This window comes from Crassostrea angulata, chromosome 2 (genome assembly GCF_025612915.1).
Source record: "Crassostrea angulata isolate pt1a10 chromosome 2, ASM2561291v2, whole genome shotgun sequence".
NCBI lineage: Eukaryota > Metazoa > Mollusca > Bivalvia > Ostreida > Ostreidae > Magallana > Magallana angulata.
Window position 1 is genome coordinate 20,923,842 of NC_069112.1, and position 18,293 is coordinate 20,942,134.

Below are 18,293 nucleotides of genomic sequence, written 5' to 3' on the forward strand. Positions count from 1 at the left end.
AATAAAATTTGCAGTTTGATAAATGAAAATTAAAAACAAGTCGGCGTTACAATTTAGAAACAGAAATAATTATATTTGTTTATGTTCAGCCCTTGCATTTTGCAGTTTTTGTATTATTCCTGATTCATCTATTTTTAGCAGTATCACGTGACGTTGCATTCCCAAGAAACTCAAAATTTGCCCTTCGATAACGAATAATCTAATTTGTATATCAATAAAATATCACTATGTGAAACAATTTTTTGGAACTGAATATCAAGATTATGTGATAATTATCGCTATTTTTTATGGACGCCCTTAACATAGCTAAGAGTTATTTTGTTTATATATATAATGGTTTTTTGTTTGTTTGTTTGGTTTTTTTTCTTTTTTCTTTTTGCTTTGTTTCGGACCAGAAAATGGATGTTAGGAAATAAAATAAACAAAAAACTGCCTTAAGGCATTTACTATCCCTATTATTCTTTAAGATTTCAAAAAATCTACTCAGTGTTCTCTAAAATAAGCCGACAAAAAAAGGTGAGGTCATAAAAATAACAAAAAAAATCCTTCAATCCAATGGAAGACCTTAATAATAAAATGTATGAAAACAATAAAGTATATGCCGATGAAAACTGAAGACTGCAATCCTGTCGTTGTACTTAAAAAAAATAAATCTCAAAATTTAGATTGTTAAACTCTTTCTATATGTGCAGCGTCCAAATATAATACGAAGTTAAAAGTTTAGATAATTTCTGTAAAAAAAAAGCCTTGGTTTGTTTATTTACCATAGTTGAATACCTATCACCAGTCAATAAAAATATTACTTAAGTAAATTTTATCAAGAATAATTCGATGGGGAATTGTGTGAAATTTATTGAAATACTCACGCTGTTTACAATCACTTCCTCTATAGCCTTTTTCACACCCATTCGAACATGTTCCATCATTTCTGTCACAAGAGGCATTGTTGTAACAATGGCCGCATGTGTATTCGCAGTCATTTCCATATTTATCTTTTAAACAAGCTAAATTAAAAAAAAAATAACGAATGTGTAAATCTCATACAAATTGGGATAAAAAAAAGAGGAAAAACACAAATAAAAACTCAAGTGTTCATCAACATGAGAGATCTGTGTTTTGAATCAGATGTACTTCAGTTCTTATATACAGGGTAATAATTTATGGAAAAAAACACAGAGTCGGATAAAAATAACATTTTTTACATGCATTTCAATCACAAAAAGTAAACCAAAACTGTGTACATGTACTTGTTTCTATATTTCTTTTTTACAAATTATACTGGCTGTATGTCTGTATGTATTTACTTGTTCGTACCAGCTCAAATACAAAAATAATATAATGTAATAGCCAGTGAAAACAGTAATAAAAAATGACAATTTTCCTGAATAAACTTTTTTTAAAAATGTCATCAATACATATATTTTTAGCTTTACGGTAGTTTCCGTTTATATACTCTTCAATAAATGCTAAAATACAATTTCACTAAACATTGAAAAAAAGTTTGTTTTAGATGTGTTTTACCTATACATAACGGGGGTTGGTATCCAGACGTGGCACACCCCGATTCATCACAACTGCCGTCCTTAATCCCACAGTTTGCTTTATTCATACAGTGGTCACATTTGTGACGACAGTGATCACCATAGTATCCAGTTTCACAACCTGTGTTATTTGGTATTCACTTGTTAAATATTTGTAAATATTCTGTAAAGACTACGGTTCATGACATTATGTGAATCACCACTGAAAGAAGGAGATTTTTCCTCTTTAAAAAAAATTCGAACAATTCTTGAAAATATAATAAAGTATTGATCGTAAATAATTTAGTCTGAGATTAGTATGATTTTTTGTGCAGTGTGTGTGTGTGTGCTTTTTTATTGTTCCTTTTTGTCTTTTTTTTTGCAGGGATGGATGTTGAGGGTTCAACTGTTTAGAAATGAAGTGTGTAATTTCAGTCAGGTCAGATTTTATTCTATTGTGAATTACAATCAATTTTTGTAAGAAGTATAGGGAATCATACTTATTAGATCTAAATATTTGACGGACGGAAACACTTAATTTCAATAAAAACATGTTTTCGTGTTTACTCACACATCACGTATTTTTAACAAATACATGTTCTTAACATGCGATACGTATCAAATGCATGAGATATTTGATGTATATGTAAGACCTCATACAGAGTCAAGACATTTAAAAAAAAACATCTTCTCAAAATGGGTTTGTTGCAATCGAGCAAGAACCCTATGACACTAATTTGTGCGTTAAGAAATACATAATTAATATACATGTAGAGGTAAAGTTCTTTGCATTATCTCATTCATATATACAATTTGTACCGTACCAAAAACTTGAACTTCGCAGATTTCTAGGATCGGGCATGCGTCTCCTGCAGCGGTATGATTCTGATAAATCCAGACATATCTGGCTGTTCTCTCGCAGTCTCTCTCTACAACTGTCGGTAAGTCGTCGGATGGTAAAGATATGTAACAGGAGGGTCTTGATGTTGGTACAGTGGTATCGTTCGACACACGGATCGAAAACCCCGGGAGTCGTGATTTCTTGATCCATGATGATCCAACTATTAATACAGGATTTGTGTCAATGTCAGATTTACAAATTTGAAAAAATAAGTTTGGTGTACAATATTACCATACATACACTCTCCATCTCTTTTTAAATCAACTTCAGTAATTTATATTAGAATCATACGCACATCCTGTATCATTCCTGTACCAGAGTTTGACTGAGCTAACACTAAATACTTTTCCTAGGTCAATTCGAAGCCATGCCTCTGTTATTGTTTCGTTCACACCACTATGAAAGCAGTGGCTTATTCTCTGACTGAAATCGCCGTCCACAGCGTACGACGCCCATCGGGCTCCGTCAATTGAGCTAGCTTTGACTTGGGAAAAGCTTCTGACAATATGGTCTATAACAATCAATGAAATTAGTTAAAAATACTGATCTCATAAAAAAAAATATTATCACAATGTAAGGTATACCGTTGAAGACAGAGTGTCTTAACAATAAACAGTACGGAAACAAAGTATTTCAATGGAAACAGAAGACGGTTTAAATAAATATCCTGTTGTTGTACCTTGGAAACAACTGTAAATTTAGAAATTCAGATTGATAAACTGTATGTATATATACAAAGTCCAAATAATATATAATGCATAAAATTAGTTGATTTCTGTAGAAGAAGCCTTTATTTGGTATTTTACCGCACCAAGGTTGAATACCTACCACCAGTCAATAAAAAATATATTTCTAAAGTGAATTTTATGAAAAGAAATTCGATGTTAAAGAGTTTTTTATATATATGTAAAATGATTTTAAACACTTACGTTGTCTACAATCACTTCCGTTATAACTTTTTTCACATCCATTTGAACACGTCCCTTCATTTCTGTCACAAGAGGCATTGTTGAAACAGTGACCGCATGTGTATTCGCAGTCATCTCCATATGCATCATTTAAACAAGCTAAATTTTCAAAAAAATGTGTACATCATACCAGTTGAGAAAACGAAAAAAGAAAAAAAAATAGTACTCATGTAATGGGTAGTGATTACTAAAAAAAATCAATTTAAAGTATTGGCAGATATGAATGCTAAGATATAATTTTTCAGAACATACAAGGTGATATATTTTATTCTTGCATGTATTTCCAACATTCGCTGTACTTTGATTTCTTTTAATTAGAATATAATCTGCAAGTCTTTACCAGATAAATTCTTTCTCAACAGCTCAAAAACAAAAACAAATGATAAATAGGACCGTTTCAGCAAAGAAACTGGTTATTTCTGTCATGGCATCAATGCATGTACCTAAATTGCTTACTTGAAAACAGTTTTCCTTTCACATATTCTTTAATATAATTTTTATTTATATTCTTATACTATATTTATATTTTTTCAATTAACATATTATATATACATTTGATATTTTCTTTTATATATTCTTTAGAATAGTAGGTGAACAATGTAATGAGACAAATATAAATATAAATATTAGTTTTACCTGTACATAGCGGGGGTTGGTATCCAGACGTGGCACATCCCAACTTATCACACCTGCCATCCTTAATCCCACAGTTTGCTTTATTCATACAGTGATCACATTTGTGACGACAGTGATCACCATAGTAACCAGTGTCACATCCTAAATAAACAATTAATATATTAATTTGTTAAAGAATGTTGTAATGTATTTTTTCTACAATTTCAAAACCTTCATATTCCATTAACTACCAAATAAAGCATTTTTTTGTTTTAATGACTTCAAGTGTGGTCGACGCGAGACCGTTTCTTTATATATTTATGGAGGAAATATCAGTTTATATGCAATTTTGGTTTATCTTATAAGTCGCTACATGTAAAGAATCAGTAGCCCTTCAAACATTTTTGTTTTGACCGCTGAAATACGAAATGGAAGAACAAATATAGCACTGTAAACGTAAGAACCTTTAGAGTTTGTTGCCATCTTATGACCATTTATAAGTATATAAATTTATTCACAACAGCCATGTAAGTTTGGAATAATTTACTCCCACCAGGTCACATAACAAAGCGACACTTGTATGCATTCCTTTTTACAACTTCATCAGATCCTGTTTTGTCTATACCAAATAGGCGCTATAATTCAATAGAAACTTTACTTAGTGTATACTCCGATTTTAGCGCTTATTTCAATCCAATACATAATTTGGGGATCTTATGTGTAATACGCTTACAATATATTACGTAACACTACATATAAAGCAAATATTTAAAAAAAATGAAATCTGGCACTATTTTGTGCGTTTAGAAAAACAAAATGACGTAAAAGTAAATTTCTTTGCATTGCCTCATTCATATGCATGAATTGCAACGTACCAAAAACTTGAACTTCGCAGATTTCTAAAATCGGATGCTCGTCTCCTAAAGAGATATGATCCTGATAAATCCAGACGTATCTAGCTGTTTTCTTACAGTCTCTCTCTATAACAGTCGGCATGTCATCGGATGGTAAAGATGTGTAACAAGATGAGATTGATGTTGGTACAGTGGTATCGTTCGACACGCGAATCGAAAACCCCGGGAGTCGTGATTTCTTGATCCAAGATGATCCAACTAATAATACAGAATTAATCAGTTTCATGCTTACAATTATACATGAATTAGTTTGATGTACAATGTTATCATACGTACATGTTTTATCACTCCTGTACCAGAGTTTGACTGAACTGACACTTAATACTCTTCCTAGATCTATTCGAAGCCACGCCTCTTTTATTGTTTCGTTCACACCACTATGAAAGCAGTGGCTTATACTCTGATTTAAATCGCCGTCCACAGCGTATGATGCCCATCGGGCTCCGTGAGTTGAGCTAGCTTTAATCTGTGTAAAGCTTCTGATAACTTGATCTATAACAATCAATGCCATCAATAAAAAAATTATCATAAAACCAAAACAAATCAAAGTTAGAGAATGATTATGGGGTAACAATAGTATACAGGGGCATTTTTGGTGATAGTAGCTTAAAATCTTTTAAAAAACAATTACTTGTTTTAAATCATATTTATACATTTTTTAGCAATTGTACAAATTTTTTCACTAGATATTGAATTATTGACATTAATACGTTATTTCGATGGGGTTCTTTTTGCATACAGATCTTGCTTGCTCCCCATGCGAAGTATTTGAGACTTTGATAAAGTCAAATTAGACGATGCGTATTTGATTTTTAGGGTTATCTCACACACCAAAAAATCGTGAAAATGTCCATGTAAATATATTCAAAATTGTACACATGATAGTATACAATGATAACCAAAATTGTTAAGCAAGCTACTAAACCCTTAATCTTTGAGTTTGATAGATTGTATTGACCCGTTCATTGACATGTTCACTAAACTGATACTGCTTTAGAAGTTTTATCATTGTGGAACATTTGCAAAACATAATGACGTTTGATACCTCAAGTTGATTTGGAAACAAAAAAATATTAATTGCTTGTTACTTTTTGTTTAAGGGCGTATTATTATTGCGTTTCATAGTTATGTTTTTACATAAAACTGCAAAATATATCAAATCATATTGTAATATCTTTCTAAACATAGACATTTTTCTTTAAATACAACATTACTTGCTATCTGTATAAGCGTTCTTGTCTAATAAAGATTATTTGGGGATATCGGAGGGAAGTTATTAAAGCGTTTACTATATATGTTATCTGTGTTCGCATATTCCCTTTGTCACTTGTTTTCGGTTTGATGTTATGTTTATAACCTTAACATCTAATATTTAAAGAAGTCATTCTTAGTCAAATTTTCATATTTCTATCATATAACACCATAAGTTGGTTGCTAAGCAACTTGCTATCGATACACGTTTCTACCATTATTGGGACAAAATGGTCTTGATTTTATTTTAATGAAAAACACATCCTTTCTGTTTGAATGTTTACTCTACTTATTAATTTTTTGTGATATATCGTCATTAAAGTATCAAAGTATCACATCTTAGTTATTGAATAATAATCCAGCAAATAAAAATATGTTTTCTTCTCTAATGTACTAAGGACCTAAACGTATAAGCTGACTTTGTGAAAAACCTAAAAATTAGGCATTTGTTATGATAGTTTGCGGACAGGTTGATGAAGGCCAACACCAATCCTGGAATGACTGGGTCTTCTGGTTTCAAAACAATCAAAACATCACAGGGATGTTACCCAGAAATTGTTTGTTTTTTTTCTCTGGAAAGGAAACTAATTTTTAAGAAACCTTTTCAAGTAGTAATAAGGCTATGATCTGAACTATGACTTTTCAACACTTTTTTTTTAACTTTCGGAACAGAAGATGTCAAAACTGCAAAGGGAGATATATTATTTTCTAAAAATTTACCATTTTTAACAAATTAGTTCACAATGATAAAGCTTCCCTTTCATTTTTTAATAATTTTAGACAGCCAAAGATTTAAAGATTATATTATATGCTTGTGAAACATTAAACGTAACGCATTTGTGTACAACACTGTAGCAAAAAAAAATGGTATCTTTTGTAAAAATTGAAGTGTTGTTCGAGCTTCCATGCAAAATGGTCAGTGGATAGAGAATTTGATGTGATATTTTAAAACAGTTTATAAACGTGTAGATTTCTTATTATTTTTTTATAGCAAAATCGATTTCTATACGTGTCGAGTTTAAGTGCTTACAGAAAATTGCTCTGAATTAAAGCCGTTTTAATAGGTGCGCGTGTCAAACTTCGATTTGATAAAGGCTATATCTATACTCATGGTAAACCATCCAGTCATTGGCTATTATATACATGCTTAATAATTCAAATTTTTAGTTTAAAATTGTAAAAGAATAAACAACTAAACTTGTACTCAATTACAAATGATTTTAAAGAAAAAATCAGTTTAAAGATACATATTTTTACTAAAATATAATCTTATTAGACAGAAGAATTGAAAAAAAAATAACTTTCCTTTTTTAGAGGATCAATTGTACTAGCCATAATATAACAATTGAATATTTTTTTTATAAGTTTCCTGATGTGGAGTTTAAAATCATTTTCAATCGGTCCATTTAATTGTGCATTTAATTTTTTTTTGTGTGAAAAATGTATTAACAGCATGCAATGCCCTAAGATAATCTAGGTATCAAAACAATATTTTGTTTTGTGATGTGCTCAACATCCCAATTCCTTCTCTTGGTTGTGTTCATGATATAGCACAGACAGCGAACAAGAACATGTAGATATGTTATTCAAATCTCCTGAGTTATTATTTTCGTATGAAATTGTCAAACTACATATTATTGTAAAGTTAATGAAAAAGGAAAAAAATTAATCAGGAAACTGTTTATCAAAAAGCTAAAATTCATTGGTTTATTTTTTTTAATTGAGCTTAACAAGGTCATAAGATTATTGCATATAAAAGTATCAATTATTTCTACCAAAACCTGAACAATTTTTTTAAAGGGCGTTAATATTGACAATATACACGCACTTTGATAAAAAAAATCTTTAGACAATGTTGAACTGGTCTGAAAATCAACACATTCTGAAAAAGAGTACGGCAAATTGTTTGTACCTATGCACCGCCAAAAAATAACACCACGTGTAAAAAATAAAAGATCATTGTTCAGGAAGCCTTTGTTTCGTTATATACCTTTCTAGAGTTTAATATTTACCACAAATCAATAAAAGTATTTCTACAAATAATTTTATGAAGAAAAACTAGTGGTTAAAGATTTCTTTTAACTTTACAATATCACTTGATTCGTGAAAAAGGCTTTGAAACACTTACGTTGTTTACAGTCACTTCCTCTTTGATCTCTTCTACACCCATTTGAACACGTTCTTTCGTCTTTGTCACAGTAGGCATTGTTGTAACAGTTACCGCATGAGTATTCGCAGTCGCCTCCATATTTATCATTTGAACAAGCTAAATTGAAATTAATGAAAGTGTCTATATCATACAAAGTGAGAAAAAGAAAGAAAGAAAGCCTAAGTGGTCACTAATATGAAATAACTGGGTTTTTATTCATTTCAGTGCTCTTGGATTGGGTAGAGATTAATGAATAAAAATCATTATCATAATATTATTTACAAAATTTTGGGGAAAAAGAACGAAACGTTCCTTCAATCACAATTTGTTTTGCTATTTCTCCGAACAAACAAAATATACACAGTCACATAAACAATTTATTCTTTCATGTATTTTGATCTCAATTGGTGACTCAAACAATGTTCATTATACGTTGAACTTTTGATTCTTTATTAAATATTAAATTATCTGTATGTCTGTACAATATTTATTTTTATTGCAACAGCTCAGAAAAAAACTTTTATGAAATAACAAGACTGACCATTTAATTGAATAAACTGGTTGTATTCTTATATATATTTTTATATTATTTTTAGCGCCATTAATACACAAATCTGCTCCCTTGAAAACAGTTTCCTTTTATATGCTCCGAAATAAACGTTAACCAGGGAATAAATCCAGATAATAAAACAGGTTTGTTTTTGATGCATTTTACCTGTACATAGTGGCGGTTCGTATTTATACGTGGAGCATCCCAATCCATCACACCTACCGTCCTTAATCCCACAGTGTGCTTTATTCATACAGTGATCACATTTGTGACGACAGTGATCACCATAATATCCAATTTCACATCCTGTGGAAAAGTATATTGCACATGAGGTGTTTGGTATTAGTATGTATTTCGTCCTTTCCGGTGAAAGACATTTTGTATTCTTTGTTTCATAAGGTCTTTCCACCTTTCAGGTGAAAGGCCATCTGTATTCCTCTTTCTATTATTTTTTTATTCCTTTTTTATCATTAGTTGTATTTTAAAATACTTTTTCTTTCTGAAATTGACATTTAAAGTTTATGCTACCAAATGACCCTTTTGTCACAATAGACATTATGCCAATGATTTTTTGAATTATAATTGGTTCTATGTCTACTATATTTAGTGTAAGAATTATCGTTTATAGATCTAAGTTATCGTTCATTTATTTACGCTTTATTGGTCACTGGGTTGTTCCGTTCTCGATGTTACTATGTTTAGATTGGGATTCTCTTCGAACCTGTTTGGCAGGTTTACATAGAAGCTTATGAGGGGTGTTGCCTGATGTCGCTATATTTATTATCTAGAGTAGTAAAACTTGTTTGGTTAGTTTGATAATTATATATATGGGGTGTGGGCTGACTTTTGTGAGAAGAGGTCTGGACGCCGAGGAGTATTTTCGTGTATGTTAAGCCCTTGCTGTGTGAACTTGGGTGTGTCTCTTGTGTCTCCCCTGCTGTGTGATCTAGGGAACATGTAGCCTGTGTGGATTTTGTTGGCGCTGGCGTTGCGAGACCTGATTGCCTACATTTTCTGTATTTTTATTGCCACAACTCAGTAAGTGTAACTTTACGATATTTTTTGTCGGCGGATAAATTGTATTGCTATTTATTACATAATTTGTCTGGTACGTGTTTGATCATATTCACCTACAAGAACAAGAACGTATTACTGTGTGTACTATAATGTCGTTAATTTACTTGTTTTTAAAGCTATAGTAGCCATTAGTGGGTTTGCATAAAACTTATGTTTGTAATGATTTATTAGAAAACTGTGTGTTAATTGTAGGTGACCAATTTTATAATTCTAAAGTTATTGTTAACCTGAGGGGACGGGGTGGATTTTGGTGGATCGTGGTGAAGCGTGGTGGATCGTGGTGGAACATGGTGGAAAGTGGTGGAGCGTGGTAGAAAGATGTGGACTATGCACAAGATTATGGAGGCCCGTTGAGAACTATGATTAATAATTTCTTTGTACATATGTAGATAAATTTATTGTTTATTTTTTCATATTGTTGTTGTTTATTGGAAAACAAGAGTCATCCATATGATTTCATACGGGAAAAATGTTAAAAGAACCCATCACAACAGGTCAGTTGTGACATCTTTGCGTGATAACCCTCAGAACTTACAAATGTTATTGCCCATTGCGTATGAAATACTTGTTATCGCTATTCTCTGAAACTATTAGAGATGAAGGCTTGAAACGTTTTTAGTTAACTTAAAGGCTTCTTCAATGGTTCATACAGAAAGGATCTGTTGTCCCTTTCTAACAGTTATTGCCCCTGAAACTTCTTCAACTTCGATAAAAAAAAAACGGACAACCTTTAAACCATTCATCATAGAGACATCGGACCACAAACAATGGAAGCGTCTACTATGGCCAATCAAAATGACAAAATGGTTAAAAGTCAAGGTCATACAAAAATCCAAATATCATTGATTGTTGATATCTCTTTTATTAAGGTGGAATAGAAATACATTTTAGGAATGTTTTGGGGCTTTTCAAGGAGTTCCAACATATAGTCCCTACTTTGAAATAGTTATTGTACTTATATATGAAATACTTGTTAACGCTTCTATTTGTCTTTAAAATTTTTTGTATTATTACATACAGAGTCAAAATATTTACCAAAAATTCATCTTATAATGGGTAATTTGCCATCAATAAAACCCGTATGACATTGCTGTGTACGTTTATAAGAGTTAATTGCATTCCATCAATCGTATTTTAAATTGAAACTTACCAAAAACTTGAACTTCGCAGATTTCTAGGATCGGGCATATGTCTCCTGGAGAAATATGATCCTGATAAATCCAGACATATCTGGTTGTTCTCTCGCAGTCTCTCTCAATAATGGTCCGCATGTCGTCGGATGGTAAAGATGTGTAACAAGATGAGATTGATGTTGGTACAGTGGTATCGTTCGACACACGAATCGAAAACCCCGGGAGCCGAGATTTCTTGCTCAAAGATGACCCAACTATAATTAGACAACTTGGATGAATTCAATGCATAAGATTTCAAAATCAACTAGTCGAGTGTAGAATTTAATCATACGTACAATCTCCATCACTTCTGTACCAGAGTTTGACTGAGCTGACACTAAATACTCTTCCTAGGTCAATTCGAAGCCACGCCTTTTCTATTGTTTCGTTGACACCACTATGGAAACAGTGGCTTATACTCTGATTGAAATCGCCGTCCACAGCATATGACGCCCATCGGGCTCCGTCAACTGAGCTAGCCTTGACTTGGGAAAAGCTTTTGACAGCTTGGTCTATAACATCAATGAAATATATATAGAAATATTTCAGAAATGATTCTGTGAATGTATAATGGGAGGATATTCTTGGACGGGGTCCTTATAAAATTCAAAGAATCCCAAAAGACTCAGTGAAAGATTTTTTTCTCGCCTTGACGATGACAATCATATCAAAATGATCAAAACATGATTCCTTTTTAATCATATTCATAACATTTTTAGCTATTGTAAGACCAGATACTGAATTATTGACATCAATTCGTTTTTTTCATGACGTATAATATATGAAAATCATCGCGACTTTGATGAAATGCATCAAATAAGACGATACATAATTGATTCGTAGAGTCATCACGCAAACACACAAAAACCTAATAACTTGCAAATGAATAAGCAAATAAAGCTACAAATTTATAGACACGCAGATATAAAAGCAGGGCCTTAATTGTTGTGCAAGTTATCAAAGTCTTTTGAGTTCAGAAAATAATACCGATTCAGCCATGTTTACTCGCAATAAATCATTTCATGCAATATAAGGTTTGTTACATTAATTATAAGTTTTTGCAGCGAAAACTCCAGACTAGTGTTGTTTTAAAATTTGATAAGGTGAGCATTAAAAATAAAGAATGCTAGTTATTAATTCTTTTGATTAATACCTTTGTGTTTTGTATGAAAACTTTTTTTATGTTTTGTTTTTTATGCAATTTTGATGGTGGTTCATGGTTACCTTTTTTTTGTTATAGAAAACTGCAAATCATATCAAACCTTTCTTAACATAGACACATATAAGTATCATATCTGTCAGTGTTAGAAGCCTTTTTTCTAATACAAATCATATTTGGGAAATCGTAAGGAACTTAATCCGTTCACCATATAGTCGTGGTATTATCATCTGTGTTTGCTAATGTCCCAATGTACCCTTTTTCAATTGTTTTCAATTTGATGCTATACAGTGTCTATAACATTAACATCTAAGACATTAATTAGAGCCGTCTTAAGAGTTTTGACTTTTGTCAGGACGTGTCTCCAAATAGCTGGAGTCAAAAGCTATACCCATGGTTAACCGCCCAGCCATTGGTTAACAGAAACGGATATTATGTTATTAAAAAAGTATCTAAAGTTCTATATTATAACAAAGTTTGATTTCTCAATCACTGAACGATATTTGTTTATATCTCGCGCGGAAAAGAGCAGTTAAGGAAAGAAAAGAACTTCTCAAATACATATCTTAGTTAATGCTGGTTTTAAAAATGCTGTTGAAAATTACGAAGTAAAATTTTAAAATGTGTTTGTTTCCGGTGAGGACCGGGAGCGAAGGACAAATCATTGACACCTTTTATGCACATCTATTTATTAAAGTTTATCATACGGTAAAGTTTAATTGCTCAACATGATTGTTTTTTTGCAGCTTTCGCGCGATCAAATTCAGAAAAAGAAGCATCTCAATATTATCATAGATATTTCATAAGATGTAACATTTTCATTTGTAAGAATCACTTCAGTGCTTTCAATAAGAAATTGAAAAATATAAAATTCTTAAAACGCTTGTTTGTCTGTTTGGTTGTTTTTTCTGTTTTTGCTACCGCTAACGACCGAAAGTGACAAACGGCAATCTATACCTCTTGTGATTTTTACAAATACAATATCTTCCATCTCTTGAACTCTCAAGTTTCTTTTCAAACCGTTTTAAACGTTTATTTTTGTTTTGTTTGGGGGAAGGCGTTTCCGGACATGATAACAATTGTAAATACTGAAAGTTGACAAAATTGACAAAATCGACGACTTGACACGACGCCATTAGATCAAAGATGATTCTATTTAGTTTTCTCTAATTTCTTTCATCTGTATAGTTCCAAGAAATCAATGGGCGCATTTAAAAGAAAAAAAATCAAAAATATTTATACAGGAAAAAAACCCAAAAGCTTACATATATTAGGTTTTCACTTTGAAACGGATAACATTAATGATAGAAGAAAAAACACATTAAAATCACTTTTGAGTTTTTTCTGTTGACAACAGTAGTCCTTAAAATAAACAGTAAGAACACAATAAGGTCTTCCTTTGAACATAACTGCTTGTTTCATAATTCAGATTGACAAACAACACGTACATGGGCAACGTCCAAACATATTACGTTATATACAGATTAAATGATTTCTATAAATGAAGTCTTTATTTTGTAGTTTACCACATCAAAGTTCAACGCCTACATGTACCAACGATCGATTAAAGTACATGTATATGGGAATTTTGATGTTTTTTATACATCGGTAAAAGGTTTTGAAACACTTACGTTGTTTACAATCACTTCCTCTATAGCCCTTTTCACACCCATTCAAACACGTTCCATCCCTTGTGTCACAAGAGGCATTGTTGAAACAGTGACCACATTTGTATTCGCACTCATTTCCATAAGCATCATTTAAACAAGCTAAATTTAAAAAAAATCAAAACAATTGTGTATATCTAATACAAATTAAAACAAAGGAGAAACGAAAGATAAAAAGAGAACTCGAATGGTCATTAGCATTAAAAAAAACCTGTGCTTCGATCAAATTCAGAACTCGGGTAATGGGTAGAGATTAATGAATATAAATCATTTTAATTTCAAATAGTGTTTGTTCTAGATTTTTTACCACCTCTACATAGTGGTGGTTGATATCCAGACGTGGCACATCCCAATTCATCACACCTGCCGTCCTTAACCCCACAGTTTGCTTTATTCATACAGTGATCACATTTGTGACGACAGTGATCACCATAGTAACCAGTTTCACATCCTAAGAAAAAACAAAACAAACTAAATGTTAGTACAATAATGATAATCGTTACGATATTCATCAGTGATATAAGCATCATTTATCAATTAGATAAAAAGGCTGAACAAAAAAGCAGTACCAAGTTGTTTTAAAATTCTCTATGATAAACACCCAATGTTATCTTTTTCTCTCAAGAGCTAAATCATAGGATCTCAACGGTGTCCAATTTAACTTAATTAAGCTATAGTTTCGTACCATCAAATATGATTGACAAATTTCAATGTTGTAACCGGTTACCATAGTTTCGCCCGATTCTTCTGTTTACCGGTTGGAGATTGTCATCATTAGTATTATTATACGTATATTAAATATTTTGAATTAAAAAGAGATATACTGTGAGTTTTGTATGCTTTACTCCCATCAGGTTATATAAATAAATTACAAAACGACAGTTGTATTTTTTTTTTTTTCACTTTTTCATCAGATTTTTTTGAAACGAACAAGCCACTAAAATTCAATGGAATTTGAATTTTTGTTTTGTTTATACTCTTATGTCAGCGCGTATTTCAAAATAATACAAGTTGAAGGCAGACCGTTTGTATAATATGCATATAATATTTCACGAAACAATAGATCTAAAGGTAATAGCTAAATGAAAACATTTAGAAGTCTATAGCTATTTCTTGCGTTTAGAAAAAGTTCTTTTCATTGCTTCATTCATATGCACATATTTTAACGTACCAAAAACTTGAACTTCGCAGATTTCTAGGATCGGGCATACGTCTCCTGGAGAGATATGATCCTGATAAATCCAAACATATTTGGCTGTTTTTTCACAGTCTCTCTCTATAACAGTCGACATGTTATCAGATGGTAGAGATGTGTAACAAGATGAGATTGATGTTGGTACAGTGGTATCGTTCGACACACGGATCGAAAACCCCGGGAGTCGTGATTTCTTGATCCAAGATGATCCAACTATAAATAGAAAACTTTGGTAAATTTCCTGCTAACAAATTTTAAATGAACTAGTTGAGTGTAAAATATCATCATACATACATTCTCCATCACTCCTGTACCAGAGTTTGACTGAGCTGACACTAAATATTCTCCCTAGGTCTACTCGAAGCCATGCATCTTTTATAGTATCGTTCACGTCACTATGAAAGCAGTGGCTTATATTCTGATTAAAGTTGCCGTCAACAGCGTACGATGTCCATCGGGCTCCGTCAATTGAGCTAGCTTTGACTTGGGAATAACTTCTGACAAATTGATCTATAACAATCAATGAAATTTATTAAAAATATCATTTATCATTAAAGAAAGCATTGCTTGGGTATTATTATGGGGTGATAACATCGGATGGGGGCTTATCCATTTTAAAGAAGCCCAAAACACTCGGTAAATTATTGGATATCGCCTCGGTGATACCTATCATCTAATAATGTTAAGAACAATTCTTAGTTAATCATATTCATGCAACTTTTAGCAATTGTAATATTGTTTAACTACATATTGATTAATTGACGATTACAAGTATTTTACATGACGTATTATATATGCAAATCCGGCTTGTTCCCCAGCGCGGAGCTTTTTGCAACTTTGATGAAAGTATCAAACTATACGGTACGCATTGGATTCGTAGAGTTATCACACACAGCAAACCATATCGAAAATAAACATGTCAACATATCAACACATATGTAGACACGATATATTTCAATGAAAAATCTGACTTGTGCTGCTTTGAAAGTTCAATTATGGTTTAGTATTAAAAGTTTTAAATTGCAAAACAAACAATTTTGATAAGTAAACTTTGATATTCAAATGAAAATTCAATTTTTGTTATGTTTTGTTTTTAAGGCCAATTTTTATGGTTTTTCATTATTATGTTTTTATGTTTATGCGAAATATATCGAATCACAGTGTTCAATCTCTGTGAACATCGACACATTTATTAAGTACATCAGTCCTTGTTACATGTATAAGCGTTCTTATGTAATACACATTATTATGAAATATCGGAGGGAAGTCATGAAGGCGCTACTATAAAGTTGTTATCTGTCATCTTCTTTGCCGACATGTCCCCTTTTTTCAATTCTTTTAAGTTTGATGTTATATGTATGTAACCCTGACTTTATGCAGTGCGTGTAAAACATCAATTTGAGGCAAAATCTATTACTTATGATTAACTGTCTAGTGTAAACAGATAGCCATGCTAGGACCTTAAATTGCTAGTATTAAATAATGGTCACTATGATATTTGAGTGTACCTAGGTGCTGCGCACTGCATGGTGCTAAGGATAATTAATAGAATGAACTCTGTGAATCTTGTAGCACTGCGTAGTATTCCTAAATGATGTTATAAAACCAGGCGAATAATACGGGCATATTAATATCCAAATTGAGAGTTTAAAAACAAGTGTCATATTTGGCGATTCTGTGTCTGCAACGATAGCTCTAGTACTCTATATTGACTCATGTATTGTGTATTCTATATATTAACCTTAAGTTTGTAACCTTTTATGCCGTGTATGAATGAACGTATTATGAGTATGTGATGCCTCATACTAGGTGGGGGACTCCGAGACCCAGGACTCGGAGACTCACATCCTGCATCCAGACTCTTTGATTAAAATATTAATCTTAATTTTGAACACTAATTGTTCACTCATGATCGTCGTATATGGGCCGAACTAGTCAAAACTGTCCATCATAAGTAAAACCTTATATATACCCATGTGAAATGAGATTGAGCAGACTCTTGATTTGGGCTGCTTTAGATTGTTGTGATCTTAACTATACGATCACGATTGTTAATAAACTATTGGTCAAAGAAGTACTGGACTTCGAGTTGAGTATCATCGCCAGACGAAAACAAAGTTTGAAGGCTTACACTAGTCCTTAGCTGATATACATATTATGTGTAAATAAATTACTTGGGTAAAAACAAAAATAAAAATTTATCACTAAAACTAACAATACTAAGGAAACTACAAAAAGAACAACAAGCTTTGATTTACAGTGTCAGAGAAGGTGTTGGCTTAACTTTTATAAAAGTTATTACTTTTTACAAAGTAATGGCAATGCATTACTTTTTTCTTGTAATGATATTGCTATGCATTAGTTCGATAAGCTTAAGCAGTTTTTGTGAAAATATAATGCCTAAATTCATGAACTAATGGCAATATAATGCATTACTTAACAATGCTGCTCGGTCCAAGCCTAATATCAATATATTGATCGCAATAACACGACCGAAAGTGACGAACAAATCATTTTTCCCTTTTCTGCACATAAACATATGAAGGTTTATCACATAGCAGAGTTTGGTTTTTCAACACTTACCGTCTTTTGAAGATCTCACTCGGACAAAATCAAATAAAGTACATCTCAAAACGGAAGAGGAAAAAAGTTCATTCCTGGGGATTGCTTGATTGACATAGATAAAGTTTTTTTAAAAAATAATAATTAAATTTGAAAAATTGACTTTTTTTTTTAAAATTTCGCGTCCGGGGACGACCAGCAGTGACAGACAACATCCTTTTACATGTACCACCTGTAAATTGTACAAATACGATCTACCATCCACCATCACTGAAAATTTCAAGTTTCATCTCAAACTGTTTTAGAGATTTTCGACGGACAAAATGACACTTTAAAAATCAAGATTTAGAGAAAAAAAATCGACGACAGTAAGCGATGTCATTAATCCAAACATTAGTATATTATTTTTTCACTACCTATATATTTATTGCTACTTATTCTTTTTATATTTGTAAATCTAAAATGATAGATCTATCAAAGCGTTTCCGAGGCATAGCATTTGAAAAAAAGTCGGGATAAAAAAAAGAGAAGAAAAAAAAGAAAAAAAAGAGACCTAACAAAAACAATATGCTTTCAATTTGAAACGGATGACC

At 31.9% G+C, this 18,293-nt stretch overlaps 1 protein-coding gene across 1 annotated transcript in view; it reads right to left on the reverse strand.

Moving 5' to 3' along the window:
* Positions 1-18,293, reverse strand: part of LOC128171288 (uncharacterized) — a 30,962-nt gene that overhangs the window by 10,560 nt on the left and 2,109 nt on the right. The window contains exons 4-19 of the mRNA XM_052837059.1: positions 15,433-15,648; positions 15,115-15,351; positions 14,254-14,394; positions 13,908-14,045; positions 11,414-11,629; positions 11,096-11,332; positions 9,034-9,174; positions 8,298-8,435; positions 5,195-5,410; positions 4,880-5,116; positions 4,026-4,166; positions 3,351-3,488; positions 2,717-2,932; positions 2,345-2,581; positions 1,522-1,662; positions 867-1,004 (exon numbers count right to left, since the gene is read on the reverse strand). Coding sequence (XP_052693019.1) covers positions 867-1,004; positions 1,522-1,662; positions 2,345-2,581; positions 2,717-2,932; positions 3,351-3,488; positions 4,026-4,166; positions 4,880-5,116; positions 5,195-5,410; positions 8,298-8,435; positions 9,034-9,174; positions 11,096-11,332; positions 11,414-11,629; positions 13,908-14,045; positions 14,254-14,394; positions 15,115-15,351; positions 15,433-15,648 — 2,928 coding nt within the window. The remainder of the gene's footprint in view (positions 1-866; positions 1,005-1,521; positions 1,663-2,344; positions 2,582-2,716; positions 2,933-3,350; positions 3,489-4,025; positions 4,167-4,879; positions 5,117-5,194; positions 5,411-8,297; positions 8,436-9,033; positions 9,175-11,095; positions 11,333-11,413; positions 11,630-13,907; positions 14,046-14,253; positions 14,395-15,114; positions 15,352-15,432; positions 15,649-18,293) is intronic.